The following is a 19,665-nucleotide window of genomic DNA, read 5'->3' on the forward strand; positions in this document are numbered from 1 at the left end:
TGTGGAAACTGTGATTCTCCCCACACTGCAGATACGCAGACTGAGTTTTAAAGACATTAAGTAATTAACCCAAGATGACATAGCCAATATGTAGCTGATGCAGGACTGGAAGCCATGGTTTTCTCCCCTTCCTGTATGATAATCAAAGTATTCACCATAGCTGCTCCTCTCCTTTTATGCTAGGCCTCCTATTTGAGATTTATTCTGTCCAAGTTTCCCCATCTGTTTGTGGGATCTTTGTACTCTTCACACCCATGCTTACCTCACCTACTTCCTTTTTTAGTTCACCATGAGATCCTTTGTAGAAAGCCGACCGACTGACCATGTCTCCCCACTCTCACCCTAGGGAGGGCCTGACCATAACTACACCAAGGAGAAGATCAAGATCGTAGAGGGAATCTGTCTCCTGTCGGGGGACGATGCTGAGTGGGATGACCTCAAGCAGCTGCGCAGCTCCCGGGGGGGCCTTCTCCGGGATCACGTGTGCATGAAGACAGACACGGTGTCCATCCAGGCCAGCTCTGGCTCTCTGGATGACACGGAAACAGAGCAGCTGCTGCAGGAGGAGCAGTCTGAGTGTAGCAGTGTCCACACTGCAGCCACTCCAGAAAGACGGGGCTCTCTGCCAGACACGGGCTGGAAACATGAACGCAAGCTCTCCTCAGAGAGCCAGGTCTAAATGCCCATGCTCTCTCCCCTGCCTGCCTGTTCCTTCTCCTTTATGAACTTAATGGTCCTTGTGCTCATTTGTACAGCAGGCCCCCTTCCTATGTGCTCATCCTCCTCCTCCTCCTCCTCCCACCCCATAATTGCTCCCAAGTCTTCCCTGGGAGCTGTTTGGCACCTGAGTCCATAACTACCTGGGCACAAGAAATGATGGCACATGTCAAGAGATAGACCTGGATTTTACCATGAACCTCACTGCTGTACTCGGTCCTGGGCCCCCTGAAACGGCTCAGTAATGATTCCTCATCAGTGTAGAGCTCCACCTCCCCTACCCTTGGTGCCCTCACTGCCTGCCCCACAGCACTGATGTAGATGACGGCGCAAGACTGCACCCTCCCCCATCGCAGCTGGCATGACAGCTTCTCCAGGAGAACTCGCCCACCAGGGGCTGGGACGGGGTCATGGGTAAAGAGGAGGGTGAAAGGTAGAGGCTGAGAGAAGAAGGAAGAGTCAACCCAGCCGGTCTGGGCATCTGGGAAACCCACAGCCTCAAGTATATTGGTGACAGGGAAAAGCTTTTGGGGGCAGTTGGGCCTCAGTGTCCTGTCCATTGCTGGCAGTGGATGCTATTCTTGTCCTAGGAGTCAGTGTTTCATCAGCTGTAGATACTGGTGAGATGTGAGTGTGGCAGAAACTGTTGGAGAATACTTGGAGCTGTTGTCTATCCTCAGAGGTCTGGGGCCCCTAATACACAGCTACAGGCTGATAGGAATTCCCTCCTGGAGGCACCACTGGCCAGGACCTTCCTGAGTCTTTCCCTCTAAGTAAGCAGGCTGTGAGGCGGTGGCTTGGGCGAATGTTGGCCTTTGGGGTCTGAGTCTTAAATGTCTAAGCAAAGCTCTGCCTCAGCCATACAGCATCCCCCGTGAGCTTTAATATTCTGCCACTCTCTCCCCCATTCTCTGGGGTTCTGACAGAAGAGCCCCCAAAACGATCTTTCAGAAAAGGACCAGAGGTTTTCATCAATGATCAGGAAGAGCAATTAAAGACTTGGGACACCCGGGTGTAAAGAGAGGTATCCATGAGGTTGAACCTCCTTTGTTCCTTATTGAGTGCTCAGGGATCTAAGTCAGTGGACAGCCAGCCTGTGGCTCTGGGCTGAAGCTCCTATTCCAGCTGTCTTCTCAGCAAAGTGACCGACTTCCCACGCTGAGATGCAATTACCTGGCTCGTGTCCATTCACACCAAGGCATGTGTCAGGGAAATTGAGATTTTTTTTTCTGCCCTAAAAGTTCTCCCTAGCTTTTTTTTTTTTTTTCTCTAATATTGGGAAAGGGGGTGTGGGGGGGTTAGTTGGCTTTTTTTGACCTAGCCTTGTGGCACCAGCAATATCCAAAGTCTCGTGGTGAGAAGGGCTAAATGAAGATGCAAAGGGGTAGGCGAGGAGTTGAAAGGTTAAAAAGAAACATGGAAGAAACCACCTTTTCCAGCCCAGGGCAGGAATTCTTTCCAGGAATTAATTCTCTCCAGGATTTAATTTTAATTAGCAGGAGAGTGACAGGGGCTGAGAATGGAGGGGAGGGCTTCTAAAGGAAGTTTCTTAAGTTGAAAGATCTCCTGTGGTTATTGGTATTGAGAAATCAACTCCAACCATGTGAGTGAAAAGGGACAAGAGCCGATGTTTGCCAGTCAGTTCTAAAATGGCGAGAGAGATGCCAAGCCCTGAGCCCTGCTCAGTAGAAGGCTCCAGCTTGGGGCCTACCCTTAGAGCTAGGCTAGGCCAAGAAGATTTCTCCAGCGCACAAAGTGAGAAAGGTAAGGTGCCACTTCCAAGGGGAAAGGGGACATTTCACACTTGATGAGGCAGTAAAAGAAGGAGCACTTTGAGTCCTCAGATTTGCCATTGGGACGGAGGAGAAAGTAGAAAAGTGACATTTTCTTAATGAGAGAGGGGGAAAGATCTTATTGCACTTGGGCTGTTCAGAATGTAGAAAGGACATATTTGAGGAAATATCTATTTGAGCACTGATTTACTCTGTAAAAAGCAAAATCTCTCTATCCTAAACTAATGGAAGTGATTCTCCTGCGCTCATGTGTAATGGTTTTAACGTTACTCACTGGAGAGATTGGACTTTCTGGAGTTATTTAACCACTATGTTCAGTATTTTAGGACTTTATGATAATTTAATATAAATTTAGCTTTTCTTAATCACCTCGCCTGGCTTGGAGTCATAACTAATCCTGCACCTGCTGAATGGCAGACCCATGCTGTGTAAAACCTGCTTGCAGCTATCACCTCTGAGTCCCCAAGGGTGTGGGGACTCTGAAGAGCCATGAAGGCTGTGAGGTTCCTGTGGAAGTTTCAGCTCATCCTGAGAGGACAACTCGAGACCAGAGTTCATTGACTTGGAAAACCCTCATATCCTCTGGAGGAGGGTTGACGGGTTTCATCTTGAATACCGACTCTGGTTGGCAATGTCTGCTTGAGGTCCAGTGTACCCTCACTGGGGGAAGTGTCATCTCCTTTGGAGCCCGGATGGCAATGCCATGGCACTTATACCATGTATCTTCCAGTCTTTGAGGACTTTCGTGTCACAGAAATTGAGTTTGCTTTGCAGCAATGTGCTGAAAGATGGTGACAAGGAGGGCTGATTCCACTCCCAAATCTGTCACCAGCTCTGTTTGGTCTTTGTCAGCTTTCATAGTTACTCTGAGAGTAGATCAAATGATCACTAAGATTGCATTTATTTTAAAAAGCTGTCCTCTCATAGCTCATCCACTACATCTCAAGACTGGAATGGGAGTTGGGGGCAGGGGGATCCCTTCTCCAGTGCTATAGACATGCTATTCCTCAAGGAAAACAGGGAATCATGCTAGTTTCAATACGTGATATAGAAGTTGATGCCAAGTCTCAATAGTTGATTTTTGTAAACCATCACTGTCTGTTCCCATTCATTCATCTCCTCCTATGGACACCACCCATCTGCCCATGCCTAAACAGGAAAGACACAGCTCTGGGAGTCTGGTAACATCACTACTATCCCTCCACACACACAAAAGCCAAAAACCTGAAGCATCTTGTGTTTAAGTGATAAACTATGTGAGTATCAACCGCAGTGTATAATTTGCCCAACTGTGGTGAGGGGGTCGGTGTGCTAGGACAAAAGCAATGGAACAGCTCGAGGACAACCGTCCCTGTCATGCCCACTATTCTCTTTTGGGGAAATGCATACCCCCACCCAAGAAAAAAAGTCATCTTGGGGATGAACGAGGGGTTGAAATTTCCCTTTCTGGCTCTCTGGATATAAAACCTGAAACTCATAAGTAGGCAGAAAATGGGTCAAATTCTAACAAACAAGACATACCGTCAAACTAATGGCATTCAAAATAGCCACTGCCCTTCAATTGTACAAAGAAATTGGAACCTAAGAAGAAAAGACCTTTGGCACCCCCAGAAAAACAGGAATTGAAGCTTTCACCAAACTGAAACATGAAGAACACAAAGGCAATGATGCCTAGCAACGTCGAGGAAACATCTACACGAGTGGAAGGTGCTTAAAGCTCCAAGTGTAATGCGCTGACATTCAAGGGTAGCCAGCAAGCTTTGGTGCCCTGATTGATGAGCATAATGAAAAATGTGATTGAGTCCTTTTATGACTTAAGAAATGGCCTATGTCTTTTCTTCATATGTAAAGATGACTCAACTGATCCACTTGATAGGATATGTGTGTTTGGAGTGTTTTAGGCAGTCTTTGTTTTGAAACATTCCCTCATTCACCCATTTATTTTTTCTCCAGATCATTTTCACATTAACCAGCTGGCAGAAGCCAGCAGAGCTCAGCACAGGAAACAGATATTTCCTGTCAAGTATCCAACTCACAAATTTGGACTCCTTGACATGACGTTAAGACAGATCAAGGGGTACAGCAGGTTAGGCCTCTGCTTGGACACCTGCATCCATGGTTCAAGTCCCAGCCACTCTGTGTCCGCCCCAGCTTCCTGCTAATGTGTCCTGGGAGACAGTGGGTGTTGGCACAAGTGCTTGGGCTCCTGCCACACATTTGGGAAACCTGGATGGAACTCCAGTCTCCTGGCTTCTGCCTGGCCCAGCCTTGGCTGTTGTGGGTATTTTGGAGAATGAACCAGCAGATGGAAGACATTTTCTCTCTGCTTTTCAAGTAGTTGAAAATAAATAAGCATTAGAGAGAGAGCACGTGGGCAAGCAAGCTACTCTATTGAAAAACAAAACAAAAAAACAGATCCGACAGCCTAATTAAGGGTCTGAGTTTAAACCCAAGGGCTAAGTTAGTCCCAGGCTGCACAGTTGGCTTATGTCATTTTACGAGAAACAGAGTAAGGAACTTGTACATATCCTGCCCTTCCCTGTGGTTTTCTCTTCAGCTCTTAAAAGCATGTTGATAGCCAGTTAATGGGGTCCCTATCTCTCCCATTCACCTTCCTCCGTGGTGGGGCTGATGCTTCTGTGGTCAACGTCCTTGGACAGCCTGCATTTGGGGGCTATGCCAAGTGGAAAAATGGGCAATGAGAAAAGAAAAAGGTTACTTATTCCTTTGTTCAACCAGAACCTATTAAATGCAACCGAATGCAAGCTAGGATAGGCCTTGTAATCTTGGGGGCTAAGTAAGGCATTATAATCTATAACTATTTGAGATTTGTATTAATGGCACCACTGCTTTCTCCAGGTAATAATGCAGGGGCACCTGGACTGAAAGTTACAAGGACTTAATCATTGAAGCTGCTCATCTTAGGCTGGAAATATGGATCCATGGCCCTTGGTAGGCAGAATGCAGCTTGTGATTACAGTAGAAGGAGTACTGTCCCAATATTAGCAGGCTTCTCACAAATGCCTAGCACAGTTAGCAGCCACAATGTCTGACATTTGTTCCCTGCTTCTGGTTGCAAGAAAACAGTGTTCACCTCGATATCTGATGTCCACGGGGTAGCACTGTCCTGTGAATATACTCCTTATGGAGAAGAACCCTTGAGAGGCCCTTGCAATAAGCAAGGCACACATAAAGCTAATAAATGCACAGGTAAAGTGCTATTCGATGATAGTCTTGGGTTGCAGAAGATGACAAACATTTATTGAGCACCCACCATGGGCGAGGTACTGTTTCAGGTTTCTAATTGGTCCCTTAGGATCTGCCCTTCTGTCCTTCATTATCTGTCAGATTTCATCTCTTACTGTCCCACTCTGCCTACTCCTCTGCTCCAGGTACACTGGCCTCCCTGTTCCTCAAACCTGTCGGGCATGTTCCTGACACTGGGGCTTTGTGTAGCTGTTCTCTCAGCCTGGCCCTCTCTTCCCCTAAATATATTCCTAGCTAACTTTTTTGCTTTCCTCAAGTCTTGGCTCAAATGTAATCTAAATGAAACCTGCTCTGGCCACCCTTTTAAAAATTATCATTTTTCCAACTCTACTTCCCTTTTCCAACCTACAACTCTACTTCCCTTTTACCCTGTTTTATTCTTTTTCTCTTTTCTCACTATGCACATTACTCAATAGCATGCTTTAGAGTTTATTTATATGTGGATTTTCTGTGTTTCCTCACTATAATGTGAGCTCCATGAAGAGAGAGAACTTTTGAGGGGAGGGGACTACTTTGTGCTCCAAACAGTTGCTCCACATGCTCGGTGCTTAATAAATATTTGTTGAATGGCTGGAAATTGATATCTAATAGCCACCTTCTAGTAGGACTGTACTTAAATCATTAAAGACAAAAAGGGGCTTTGCCATCTTGTTCTGAAACTATTCCAGGTCCCACACTGCACGCATTCCTTTTTTTATTTTGAAAGTATTATTTATTTGAGAGAGAGCTCCCATCAGCTGGTTCACTCCCCAAATGCCAGCAACGGCTTGGGCTAGACCAGGCTGCAGCTGGGAACCAAGAACTCTGTCTCCTCCATGAGTGACAGGAACCCAGTTACCTGAGCCATCCCTGTTGCTCCCTAGGACTGAAGTAGCAAGAAGATGGAGTCAGGAGCCCAAGCGAAATATTGAACCCAAGTACTCTGATATAGGACACAGCCATTTTAACCACCATTCCCCTGTACAGATCCTTTATTGAGCGAATTCCAGGTTACTATCACCTTTTCCTTAAATATAATCTTCATTACTTTATTTCCAGTAATTTTTTTTTTTTTTTTGACAGGCAGAGTGGACAGTAAGAGAGAGAGACAGAGAGAGAAAGGTCTTCCTTTGCCGTTGGTTCACCCTCCAATGGCCGCCGCTGCAGCCGGCGCACCGCGCTGATCCGATGGCAGGAGCCAGGATCCAGGTGCTTTTCCTGGTCTCCCATGGGGTGCAGGGCCCAAGCACCTGGGCCATCCTCCACTGCACTCCCTGGCCATAGCAGAGAGCTGGCCTGGAAGAGGGGCAACCGGAACAGAATCCGGCGCCCCGACCGGGACTAGAACCCGGTGTGCCGGCGCCGCAAGGTGGAGGATTAGCCTATTGAGCCACGGCGCCGGCCTATTTCCAGTAATTTTAAGCTGTCATTGACAGATAACAGAAGACTATTGCTGTACACCCCCCACCCATTTCTCAAAGGTTACTGTGAGTATTTTGCTTTGACTGATGCCTGTCCTTTCCCTTCATACCTGTCCCCATCGCCTATCACTTCAGCCCCTGCCCAGAAAGGGAGCCTCTGTGGACTCAGCCATTCTAGGGCACTGACTTCCATACCTACATCACTGGAGTCTAAATCTATTTTCCCAGCCTCCATCCTTTAGTATCAAGGCCTACTTAGATGATTCCACTTGAGTGTTTCATTGGTACCTAGAGTAAACATGTCCAAAAATAAGCTCACCTTCCCCTTAAGGCAAGCTTCACCCGACTTTGTATTTCCATTTGGGCAATCACTGCTCTCTGAGTCCCTAGTCTCAAATCTTTGCTTCATCTCCCTGAAGGGGACCCACCCTTGCTGCCACATGTAACATAGTTGGTTGCCAAATCTTTCTGTCTCTCTTGGATCCATCTCTCTTTCTGGAATCTCTTCTCATCCTTTCCATTGCAGTTCCTTCATATCAGACCCCAAACTGGTCTCCCAATCTAACCCATGTTCAACAACCAAGCTTATTGATTTTCCTAAAGTGCAATTCTGATTTTCTCACTCTCTGGCTCAGAAATATTTGATAGCTCCCCATTATCTACTTATAGATTACCAATTCCTTGCCCTGGTATTCAAGACTCCAAGAGGGGCTGGGGCTGTGGCCTCAAGTGGGTTAAGCCCCTACCCACAGTGCTGGTATCCCATATGGGCTCCCATTCAAGTCCTGGCTGCCCCACTTCTGATCCAGCTCCCTGCTAATGCACCTGGGAAAGCAGCAGAAGATGGTACTTGGGCCCCTGAACCTATATGGGAGACCCGGAAGAAGCCCCAGACTCCTGACTTCAGTCTGGCTCAGTTCAGCCCTGGCCATAGTGGCCATCTGGGGAGTGAACCAGCAGATGGAAGACTTCTCTGTCTCTGACTCTCTCACTCTGTAACTCTGTTTTTCAAATAAATAAATCAATATTTAAAAAAAAAAAGAGAGAGAGAGAGACTTTCTAAGAATTGCTCCTAACCTTCTCTGTTAATCTTGTGTTCTATTTCCCAAAATGAACCCTGTCCTAAAATCAAAGGCACACGTTCAATCCCTTACACACAATGTACTTTCTTTTTTTATTTTTATTTATTTGACAGAGTTAGACAGTGAGAGAGAGAGACAGAGAGAAAGGTCTTCCCCCAAATGGCCGCTACGGCCGGAGCTACGCCGATCCGAAGCGAGGAGCCAGGTGCTTCTTCCTGGTCTCCCATGTGGGTGCAGGGGCCCAACCACTTGGGCCATCCTCTGCTGCCCTCCCGGGCCACAGCAGAGAGCTGGACTGGAAGAGGAGCAACCGGCACTAGAACCTGGTACCCATATGGGATGCCGGCGCCGCAGGTGGAGGATTAACCAAGTGAGCCACGGCACTGGCCCCCCACACAATGTACTTTCTTGTCTCTGTGTCCTTGCTGGTATTTTTCTACTATAAGACATTCTCCCTGCTCCAATGGGGGAAAAATGTTAATGGCATAAATGCTTGGAACACCAGCATTCCACATCTGAGTGCCTGAGTTTCAGTCTCAGCTCCACTTCCTATTCCAGCTTCCTGCTAATGCACACCCTGGGAGGCAGCAAATGATGGCTCAAGTACTTGAATCCCTGCCGCCCACAATCAAGATTGAGTTCTGGTCTCCTGGCTTCCACGTGGCACAGCCCCAGCTGTTGTGGGTATATAGAGAGTGAACCAGTGGGTAGTAGATCCCTATTTCTCTGCCCTTCAAATAAAAAATGGAAAAAAAAAGGTTCCCTATTGATGGACATGTAATTTCCTTGGTTTTATTTGCTGTCTTAAGCGATGCTGCAGTAAACATCCTTGTATATTTTTCTTTGTGTAACTCTATATATCTGTAGGATAAATTCCTAATAGTGGCATCACTGGGCCAGAGATTACGTATGTTGACATTTTAGGAACTGTCAAACTGTCCTAAAAGTTTACACCAATTATATTCTTAGCAACGAGGATGGCATTTTTTCCTCCAAATTTTGACTATCTTTTTCATCTTTACCAACTTGATAGATTAAAAAATAATTTTACTGGGGCCGGCGTGTGGCGCAGCAGGTTAACGTCCTGGCCTGAAGCGCCAGCATCTCATATGGACGCTGGTGCAAGACCCAGCTGCTCCACTTCCAATCCAGTTCTCTGCTATGGCCTGGGAAAGCAGTAGAAGATGGCCCAAGTCCTTGGGCCCCTGCATCTGTGTGGGAGACCTGGAAGAAGCTCCTGGCTCCTGGCTCCTGATTGGCGCAGCTCTGGCCCTTGCGGCCAATTGGGGAGTGAACCAGCAGATAGAAGACCTCTGTCTCCCTCTCTGCCTTTCCTCTGTGTAACTCTGACTTTCAAATAAATAAATAAATCTTCAAAAAAATTTTATTTACGTCCATCTTTTAGCCTTTGGGTAATCTACTTGTCCTTTATGGGTAATCTACTTGTCCTTTACATTCCACATTAAAAATCCCCCCCTCCCAGGTTGTCCCCTATCAGTTTTCTCTTCACTATTCATCTGTAGTTTTCCATTCGTATAGTTCCCATTTCATATAGTGACTGGTCTATATGCTTTATTCCTCTGACCACTATCGATCATAAATTCCTTGAAAATAAGGACCTGATTTTATTCATAGAAAAGTCCAAGGAGGGCCGGTGCCGCGGCTCACTAGGCTAATCCTCCGCCTGTGGCGCTGGCACACCCGGTTCTAGTCCCGGTCGGGGCACCGGATTCTGTCCCGGTTGCCCCTCTTCCAGGCCAGCTCTCTGCTGTGGCCCGGGAAGGCAGTGGAGGATGGCCCAAGCGCTTGGGCCCTGCACCCACATGGGAGACCAGGAAGGGCTAAACCAGAATTTGAAGGTCATAAGCCTATCATTTAAATAAAAGTAGTATGAAGCATTTGCAGAAACCAATTACAGTTCCCAAGAGCCTTTCCCAGACATGTAATGTGTTACGGAAAATCCTCACATTCCGCTGGTAAAGGAACCTGCGTTATTCCGTTGCACAGATGAGGAAACCAAACTGCAGAAGACGCACTGAGGGGAGGGATGTGTTCCGAGCAGGCTCGCGGCTGGAATGCGGAGTGCTGGCTTCTCCATTCGCATCCCAGCAGCCCTCTGGCTTCCCTCACAATCAGTATGTGGGTGAATGAAAGGGCTCAAGATACTGTCAGGCGTTGACAGCAGCTTACACATCTGCAGTTAGACAAAGCAAACAGACTGATGGCCGGGGACGCACAGCTGCATACACGCTTCCCGCTCCTCTTCCCGGGGTCGACCGCAGCTTTCGCGGGAGCTACCAGATCCCAACAGGAGCCCCCCGGTGCAGGGTCCTCGGGGACAACCGGCTGCGCGCGGCCCCCTTAAGGCTGCGGGTGGCGCGTGCCCACAGTTCTTTCAAATGGACCAATAAGAGAGCGATGGGCGGCCCACCGCGGACCAATAAACGGCCAGGACACTGCGGGGTGTGCGCGGCCAAGCGTTTTCAAACGGCTTAGAGCAGGCCGCTCGGTTTTGACCCGGCGGAAGTGAGGGGGCCGTGGGTCTGACCCGCTCGCTTAGGCCCCGGCATTCGGGCGTCGCGCGCGCGCGAAGTGGGGTTTCTGACTCCTTCGCTGGGGGCTTCTGGACGCGCGCCTCCACTGCCTCACGAACCCGGTAGGTGTGAGGCGGCGAAGCGGGGCGGAGGCCAGGAGACCCCGCGGATGGCGGGGCGGGGTGGGGGTGAGGGGCGTGGGCGCTCGCGCGTGGCAGCGAGGGCCGGGGCAGGGTTCCGGGTGCTCGCAGAGCGCCGCGGCTGGGCGCGGGCGACCGTGTCCCGGGTTCGCGGGCGGCGCAGGGCCGCGCCTGGCGGCTGAGGTGTGCTGGGGCGGGGGCCCTGTAGAACGCCGCTCTCGTAATTGTCACACGAATGAATGAATGAGTGGCTAGGACCCCGTGGGGGCTGCCGGCGGCCGTGAGGGGCCTGGCGGCCTCGGAGCCTGGCGGGGACCAGCGGTGCCAGGGGCCTTGCCTGCACACCTGTGTGCCTACCGGCGTGCTGCGGTGTAGGCGATTCCAGCCCATCACCGCTCCGCCTGGCTTTCTGTCTCGGAAGATGTCGGTCGAGTGCGGGTGTCTTTGAGCTCGGAAGGTTTTGGGGACCGGTAGGTGAGGCAGGCCGCCCTGCTGCTTGAAGGCGGGGGCTCGGCAAACTAGATTTCTTTCTTTTTCGCTCTCGGCACTCAGCCGGCCGTGCAGATAGCTTGTATCCATCTACAACCGTGGTCATTGTCGGGCCAGGATTTCCATGCGTCCCCTTTGGGTTGTTGGGTAGGAAATGTTGGAAGCGGTGTTGCCAGACTGGCTGCTGTGTGGCTGTGTGTCAGAAAATGGGTTCGTGGTGATGCATCTCAACAATGAGTTTTTCATTCACAGTCCATAGCGGGTGAAGTGGTTTTTTTTTTTCTTTTTTTGCAGAACTTGCCCCACATTTGTGCATGGCTCTGATTTAATTCTCGTGGGAGCCAAGGCATCAAATCTTGGCCCAGAAATGCTGCCTGTCTTATATTATGCGTAATTATAGTAATTGAAAACTCATTTTTAGTAAGGTGAGCTCCTCCTTTCTCCATTTTCGTCACCGTGAAAAGTCCTTCTTTGACCTGGAGAGCCAACAAATTAAGCTAACAATCTTTTGAAACTTTAAGAAGTCGTAAAAGATTTGGACTTTTTTTTTTAAGTGACTGAAATGAACTTAATCTTAAAAATTATAGTGATGTTTTAAATTTTTTTGATATGAAGGTGAAATGAAATAAATTTATTTTGTCAGTGTAAATTAATCCTTGGTAAACTTGAGAAAAAGGTTTACATGGATTTTTAAAGACTTCACGAAGGCAATGGCAAGCAACGATGTTTCGTAGCAGTATGCCTTATACTTTACTCCCTGAGTTGTGCTCATCAGCTTTGAATTATGAATGGTAGTGTGTGCTAATTCCATCACAGATAGATACAGCTTTTGACAAGTTCAATTTTAACAGCAGAGTTTTAATTGCAATAAATTGGAGTACCTTAATATTATGAACATTGTTCTAAGTTTTTGGAAGCAGTTAAAAATAATAAACATCTTTAACAGTGTCTTAGGATAGTGTTAAAAATCTTGATGGAGAATGAAAACTTTATAATGAAGTAAAGCTAGATTTTTCTTGAGCTTTGAATTAATGGATCTCAGATATTCAGGTTGATGCTTACTGTATTAAACTTACTGTTTACTGCAAACAATAAGTAAACTTACTTACTGTATTATGTGTTAAGCATTGTTTTACATTCAGAGAATACACTGCTGAACCAGAAAAAGACAAACTCCTGACCTAAGGTAGTTTGACACTTTTATCTCTCAAACAGTTTACTGAAGCAAATTGTTGTTTTTATAATCCCTCTGGCCCAGCTCTGGTCCTTCAACAAAATAAGTGTTCAAATATGTTTGCTGACATTTATTGAATACTCACTAGATGCCACATTTTATCATTTTTATCATTTTTAATCCTCACAGTGGTGGTTTTTTTTTTTTTGTTTTTTGTGTTTTTTTTGATAGGCAAAGTGGACAGTGAGAGAGAGAGACAGAGAGAAGGGTCTTCCTTTGCCGTTGGTTCACCCTCCAATGGCCACCGCGGCTGGTGCGCTGTGGCCGGCGCACCGCGCTGATCCAAAGGCAGAAGCCAGGTACTTCTCCTGGTCTCCCATGGGGTGCAGGGCCCAAGCACTTGGGCCATCCTCCACTGCACTCCCGGGCCACAGCAGAGAGCTGGCCTGGAAGAGGGGCAACCGGGACAGAATCCAGTGCCCCGACCGGGACTAGAACCCGGTGTGCTGGTGCCGCAAGGCGGAGGATTAGCCTAGTGAGCCGTGGCGCTGGCCCTTCACAGTGTTTTATAGATGAGGAAATTGAGACTTAGAAAGGTTATGCAAATTGCTCAGTCATATAAGTGACAGAACCTGAATTTGAACTCAAGTTACTCTGTCTCCAGGACCTTTGCTTTTAACCTTTGAATATGATGGGCTATATGAAATAATGGAATACGTTAAGAAATCAGTTGTAATCTCAGGATAGAATTACCTCCCACACACCTTTTTTTTTTAATAGTTCTACCATAGATTTGATGAAATATGAATGACAATCGTGTTCAGAGGGAAGATGGGATGGTTCAAAATACAATGTTTACCATATGGGAGATAGACAGTTGTAATAGTGGGGGAGGGGTTAAGGACAAGCATAAAATTGAGATTTTTTTTTTTTTTTGACAGGCAGAGTGGACAGTGAGAGAGAGAGACAGAGAGAAAGGTCTTCCTTTTGCCGTTGCTTCACCCTCCAATGGCCGCCGAGGCCGGCGCGCTGCGGCCGGCGCACTGCGCTGACCTGAGGCCAGGAGCCAGGTGCTTCTCCTGGTCTCCCATGCGGGTGCATTGGCCCAAGGACCTGGGTCATCCTCCACTGCACTCCCGGGCCACAGCAGAGAGCTGGCCTGGAAGAGGGGCAACCGGGACAGAATCTGGTACTCCGACCGGGACTAGAACCCCGTGTGCCGGTGCCGCAAGGCAGATGATTAGCCTGCCTGCCCAAAATTGAGATCTTAATCTGATTGTGATGCTGAATTCTTCCAGTGTTGGAGAGGTTTAAGGTTTTTAAATGAGTCTCATTACCTCTGGAGTTCAGAGTATATTAGTTCATTCCTCGGGGCAGTTACCCTGTCTGCTTCCTACACCTCCAGCACAATAAACTTGCTCCTTGTTTCCTTGGCACTTGCTGTTCTCTGAAACTTCCCATCCTGTACTACCCCTACTTTAGGCCTGTCTGATGGGCTCCTTTCAGGTCTCAATTCAAATGTCATCTTTTTCTAAGCTCCCAGTTAGAGTAGCTCTGTTAGTCACTTTTACTTCACTTTCCTTTAGTTACTGCGTAGTATTTATTGTTATATTTTGGTTGTTTATTATTGTTTGCTCTTTATTTTCTGATTTCCTCACAGAGATGATAGAAGAGCATTTTTTTTCTTCCTGTGAGGTATCTCAAAAAGACCTTTGGAACAAAGTAGGTGGCACAAAAAAAAATCAAAACAACAATAGTTGTTGAACAAAATTGGCCGAAACTGGCATAGTCTTCTCTGTAAGATAAAGTGATAAAATCAGTATAAAGCCAGCCATTTGACTGTCTTTCTGGATCTTTGTATGTGAGTAGTATTTCAACAGACTACTTTGAGAAGTCTTCAATTAAAATAATTACAAAAGTTACAGATTTATGTTTGTATCACCTGGGTAGGAAGGTAGATCTGTCTCTCCTCCTACTTTTATTTCTCAGTTTTTAAAAAAATCTTCAAATGTAGAGAAGTTTTTTTTTTTTTTTTTTTAAGATTTATTCATTTAAAGGCAGAATTAGCGAGAGGGAAAGACAGAGATCTTCCATCCTGCTGGAATGTCTGCTGCAGCCAGGGCCAGGCCAAGCAGAAGCCAGGAGCCTGGCAGTCCATCCGGGTCTCCCACATAGGTGGCAGGGGTCCAAGCCCTCAGGCTGTCCTCTGATGCTTTCCTAGCTGGATTGGAAGCAGAGCAGCCTGGACTCAAACTGGGGCTCATGTTGGCTGCTCATAAGGGATGCAGGCGACGGCTCAACCTGTTGTGCCACAACGCTGGCCCCTAGAGAAGTTTTGAGGTCAAGTACATTGCAAGATGTCCTTCTGTTGGAATTTGTCTGACTTTTTTCATGATAGACTGGGGTTATGGTTTTTGTTAGGAAGGCTGTAGAAATAGATTGCCATTTTCATCATTATTTCAAGCGTACATACTATCACCATGATTATACCAGTTAATATTGACCTTAATTACATACCTCCTAGTGTTTGTGGGCTTTCTGCACTGTGAAGTTACTTTTTTCCCTTCCCTTAGTGTACCCTTAGTGTACTCTTTTTTTTTTTTTTTTGACAGGCAGAGTGGACAGTGAGAGAGAGACAGAGAGAAAGGTCTTCCTTTGCCGTTGGTTCACCCTCCAATGGCCGCCGAGGCTGGCGCGCTGCGGCCGGTGCACCGCGCTGATCCGATGGCAGGAGCCAGGTACTTATCCTGGTCTCCCATGGGGTGCAGGGCCCAAGTACTTGGGCCATCCTCCACTGCACTCCCTGGCCACAGCAGAGGGCTGGCCTGGAAGAGGGGCAACCGGGACAGAATCCGGTGCCCCGACCAGGACTAGAACCCGGTGTGCCGGCGCTGCTAGGTGGAGGATTAGCCTAGTGAGCCGCGGCGCCAGCCTAGTGTACTCTTTGAATGGAAGTCACTATGAGCAGTCTGCATTTAAGGAGAAGGGAATCTTTTTAGAGTGGTGTATCTGTGTACATGAGAGATTGGTTTCTCCTCCATTTATTAGTTTAGTCAAGTATTCATATCATTGTGGATTCAATATTTACATTATAGTCTGGGTTATAGTCCAGTGCTTCTTTATTTTGTAGCACAAATTGTTCTCCTGTGTCATTGGGGAATGCGCTGAGTTGAATCCTTTATCCCTTTAATATACCTGGGGCAGGGAGGAGGGTAGAAAATGTGTGAGTCCTGGCCAGCGCCACGGCTCGCTAGGCTAATCCTCCGCCTTGCGGCGCCGGCACACCGGGTTCTAGTCCTGGTCCGAGCACCGGATTCTGTCCCGGTTGCCCCTCTTCCAGGCCAGCTCTCTGTTGTGGCCAGGGAGTGCAGTGGAGGATGGCCCAAGCACTTGGGCCCTGCACCCCATGGGCGAATGGGAGACCAGGATAAGTACCTGGCTCCTGCCATCGGATCAGCGTGGTGTGCCGGCCACAGCGCGCCGGCCTCGGCGGCCATTGGAGGGTGAACCAACGGCAAAGGAAGACCTTTCTCGCTGTCTCTCTCACTGTCCACTCTGCCTGTAAAAAAAAAAAAAAAAAAAAAAAGAAAGAAAGAAAATGTGTGAGTCCTGACTTTCAAATAAAATAAAATAAATCTTAAAGAAAAAAAAAAAGGTGGCATTACCACAGAGGCAGAGAAAGTTTTCCATCTCCCATGTGTTGGTTCATTCCCTAACTGGCCATAATGGCCAGAGCTGGGTCAGACTGAAGCCAGGAGCCAGGAGCTTCATCCAGGGTCTTGCACATGGGTGCAGGGGTCCAAGCACTTCTGCAACTTCCCCAGGCGTGTTAGCAAGGAACGAGATCGGAAGTGGAGCAGCCGGGACTCAAACTGGCATCCATATGGGATGGCAGCACTGCAGGTGGTGGCTTAATCCACTGTACCACCACGCCAGCCTCTGTGTGTTTGCTTTGTACTTTGGATTATAATCCAATTCTATTTTATTAATTTAAAAATTTTTATTTGTATTTAAAGAGAGAGAGACAAAAAAAAAAAAAAAAAAAAAAGAAAGAAAGAAACAGAACACACAGAAAGATCTTCCCTCAGCTGGTTCACTCCCCAAATCCCTGCAACAGCCAGTGCTGGGACAGGCTGAAGCCAGGGGTCCAGAACTCAATCCAGGTTTCCCAGTAGGTGACAGGGACCCAAGTATTTGGGCCATCATCTGCTGCCTTCCACAGTGTGCATTAGCAAGAAGCTGGATCAGAAGGGGAGGAACCATGACTTGAACCAGACACTTAAATATGGAATTCAAGTGCTTCAAGTAACATTTTAACCACCACACCAAACGTGTACCCTCTTATTAATTAAAAAAAAAAATTTTTTTTAAACCTTACTTGAGAGGCTAAGAGACAGAGTAAGACAGGGGCTGAGACTTTCAGAGGAAGTTTAGATCATAAACAAATGCCCTCTTTGTAATTTGCTTTTCACTGAGATCTATTTTCCCCTTTATAACACTTTTTTCTTTTTACTTATTTATTTGAAAAGCAAAATGACAGAAAAGGAGTGACATACTATTAAAATTTTAGACCCTTATTATAAAGATGAGAAAAAAAGCTGGGTCATTTCAAGCATTGCTTGAGATCAAATTCATTTGTTTAATGTGGATTTTTTTCTGCATTTTACTTATCTGAAAGTCAACTACTGCCAGGAGATAAGCCAAAAGAGTCTTTTTTCAGCAGCCCAAGTAGACAGTCACAATTTTACTGACTTCCGTCAAGCAGATTCTGTTCACTTTTTTTTTTTTTTTTTTTTTGACAGAGTAGACAGTGAGACAGAAAGGTCTTCCTTTGCCGTTGGTTCACCCTCCAATGGCCGCCACGGCTGGTGCGCTGCGGCCGGCGCACCGCTCTGATCCAAAGGCAGGAGCCAGATGCTTCTCCCGATCTCCCATGGGGTACAGGACCCAAGCACTTGGGCCATCCTCCACTGCACTCCCGGGCCACAGCAGAGAGCTGGTCTGGAAGAGGGGCAACCGGGACAGAATCCGTTGCCCCTACCGGGACTAGAACCCGGTGTGCCGGCGCCGCAGGCAGAGGATTAGCCTATTGAGCTGCGGCGCCGGCCAAGCTAACACTTCTGGTTACTATGATGTAGTACCCTCTTTCTCTTTTTAAAAAATTTATTTGAAAGGCAGGGTTAGAGAGAGGCAGATGTAGAGAGAGAGAGAGAGGGAGGGAGGGAGGTCTTCCATCCTCTGGTCATTCCTCATATGGCTGCAACAGCAGGAGCTGCGTTAGTCCGAAGCCAGGAGCTACTTCTGGGTCTCCCATGAGGGTGCAGGGGCCCAAGAACTTGGGTCATCTTCTTATTCTTTTTTCTTTTTGAAGATTTATTTTATTTATTTGAAAGACAGAGTTACAGAGAGAGGTAGAGACAGAGAGAGAGGTCTTCCATCTTCACTCCCCAGATGGCTGCAACAGCCAGAGCCGTGCCAATCCGAAGCCAGGAGCCTGGAGCTTCTTCTGGGTCTCTCACGTGGGTGCAGGGGCCCAAGGACTAGGGCCATTTTCTACTGCTTTTCCAGGCCACAGCAGAGAGCTGGCTCAGAAGAGGAGCAGCCAGGACTCAAACCGGCACCCATATAGGATGCCAGCACTGCAGGCGGTAGCTTTACCAGCTACACCACAGCCCGGAGGATGGCCCAAGTGCTTGGGCCCTGCACCCCATGGGAGACCAGGAGAAGCACCTGGCTCCTGGCTTCGGATTGGTGCAGTGTGTTGACCGTGGCGTCCATTTGGGGGATGAACCAACGGAAGGAAGACCTTTCTCTCTTCTGTCTCTCTCTCTCACTGTCTAACTCCGCCTGTCAAAATAAAATTTTTTTTTTTTTAGCTTGATCACAAAGATGAAGAAAGCGAAGCTGCAAAATATGAAGCTTTATAACTCAAAAAAAGTCACATTGGCACCATTTAGTTTCCCCACAAGGAGTGCGTCGTTTGTGGCAGTAGGTCTTGAAGATGTTGCTGCGTTTGATTGTTCTGATGGATTATCCTGAGAAGTTTAAATGACTCTTCATATGCTTTGCTCAATAAGACTTTGAGGATTCTATATTTTCTTAGATTTATATGAAAAAAAAAGTTACCTAAAACAATTGATGTTTCAGAGATAGACCTCTGATCTGGCATACTTGGTTGTCTAGAACAATTCATTTCCTCATCAGTTTTGCTGCAATTTTTTTTATTTGCAGCACTTATTTCTTTCTTTAAATATTTATTTATTTGAAAAGCAGAGTTACAGAAAAAAAAGGAGAAACAGAGAGAGATCTCCCATCCACTGATTTACTCCCCAAATGGCTGCAGTGGCCAGGACTGGGCAAAGCCAAAGCTGGGAGCGAGGAACTTCTTCCAGGTCTCCCACGTGGGTATAGGGGCCTAGGGACTTGGGTTATCCTCCACTGCTTTCCCAGTCACATTAACAAGAAGCTGGATCAGAAGTGGAGCAGTGGAGGCTCAAACCAGTGCCCATATGGGTTAGCAGCATTGCAGGCAGAAGCTTAACCCATTGCGCCACAGTGCCAGCCTCTATAGCACTTATTTCTGTCATTGCGTCAAGTTTCCATGTTATATATTTTTATACAGGAATTTAATTAGTATTATAATTCCATAGTATACTTTTGACTCTTTTTTTATGTGATACATTCCTTTTTTAAAAGAATCTCTGGAAAACCTTCTAATCTAAAACCAGCTTGTGTGCTTCATTTGAGAGGAAAGACCAAATCCTGTATCAGAAATTTCTGAGGGGACTGGCACTGTGCCAGCATCCCATATGCGTGCAGGTGGTGGCTTAACTTGCTGCGCCACAATATTGGCTCCTTAAAAATTTTAAAACTTTATATTCTGGCTTAGATGGGGCTGGCACCATGGAGAAGTGGGTACAGCTGCTGTTCCACTTTCAATGCTGCTCCTTGCTAATGGTCTGGGAAAAGTAATGAAAGATGGCCCTAGTATTTGGGCCGCTGCATGCACATGAGAGACCAGGAAGAAGCCCCTGGCTCCTGGCTTTGGCCTGGCTCAGCTCTGGCCATC

General features: G+C 47.2%; 2 protein-coding genes across 4 annotated transcripts in view; both read left to right on the top strand.

Annotated features, from left to right (window-relative positions):
- Positions 1–2,878, top strand: part of LRP4 (LDL receptor related protein 4) — a 54,805-nt gene extending 51,927 nt beyond the window's left edge. For both annotated transcript variants that reach the window (XM_070071003.1, XM_070070997.1), the window contains exon 38: positions 347–2,878. In XM_070071003.1, coding sequence (XP_069927104.1) covers positions 347–679 — 333 coding nt within the window. In that variant the 3' untranslated portion in view covers positions 680–2,878. The remainder of the gene's footprint in view (positions 1–346) is intronic.
- A 7,805-nt stretch (positions 2,879–10,683) lies between these two features.
- Positions 10,684–19,665, top strand: part of CKAP5 (cytoskeleton associated protein 5) — a 112,662-nt gene continuing 103,680 nt past the window's right edge. Inside the window, exon 1 of one of the 2 annotated variants that reach the window (XM_008270443.4) lies at positions 10,684–10,915. The gene's annotated coding sequence lies outside the window, so the exon portion shown is untranslated. Of the gene's footprint in view, positions 10,916–11,383; positions 11,404–19,665 lie in introns of those variants that run through there. The other variant, XM_051826308.2, reaches the window with a different exon arrangement.

This window comes from Oryctolagus cuniculus, chromosome 1 (assembly GCF_964237555.1).
Source record: "Oryctolagus cuniculus chromosome 1, mOryCun1.1, whole genome shotgun sequence".
Taxonomy (NCBI): domain Eukaryota; kingdom Metazoa; phylum Chordata; class Mammalia; order Lagomorpha; family Leporidae; genus Oryctolagus; species Oryctolagus cuniculus.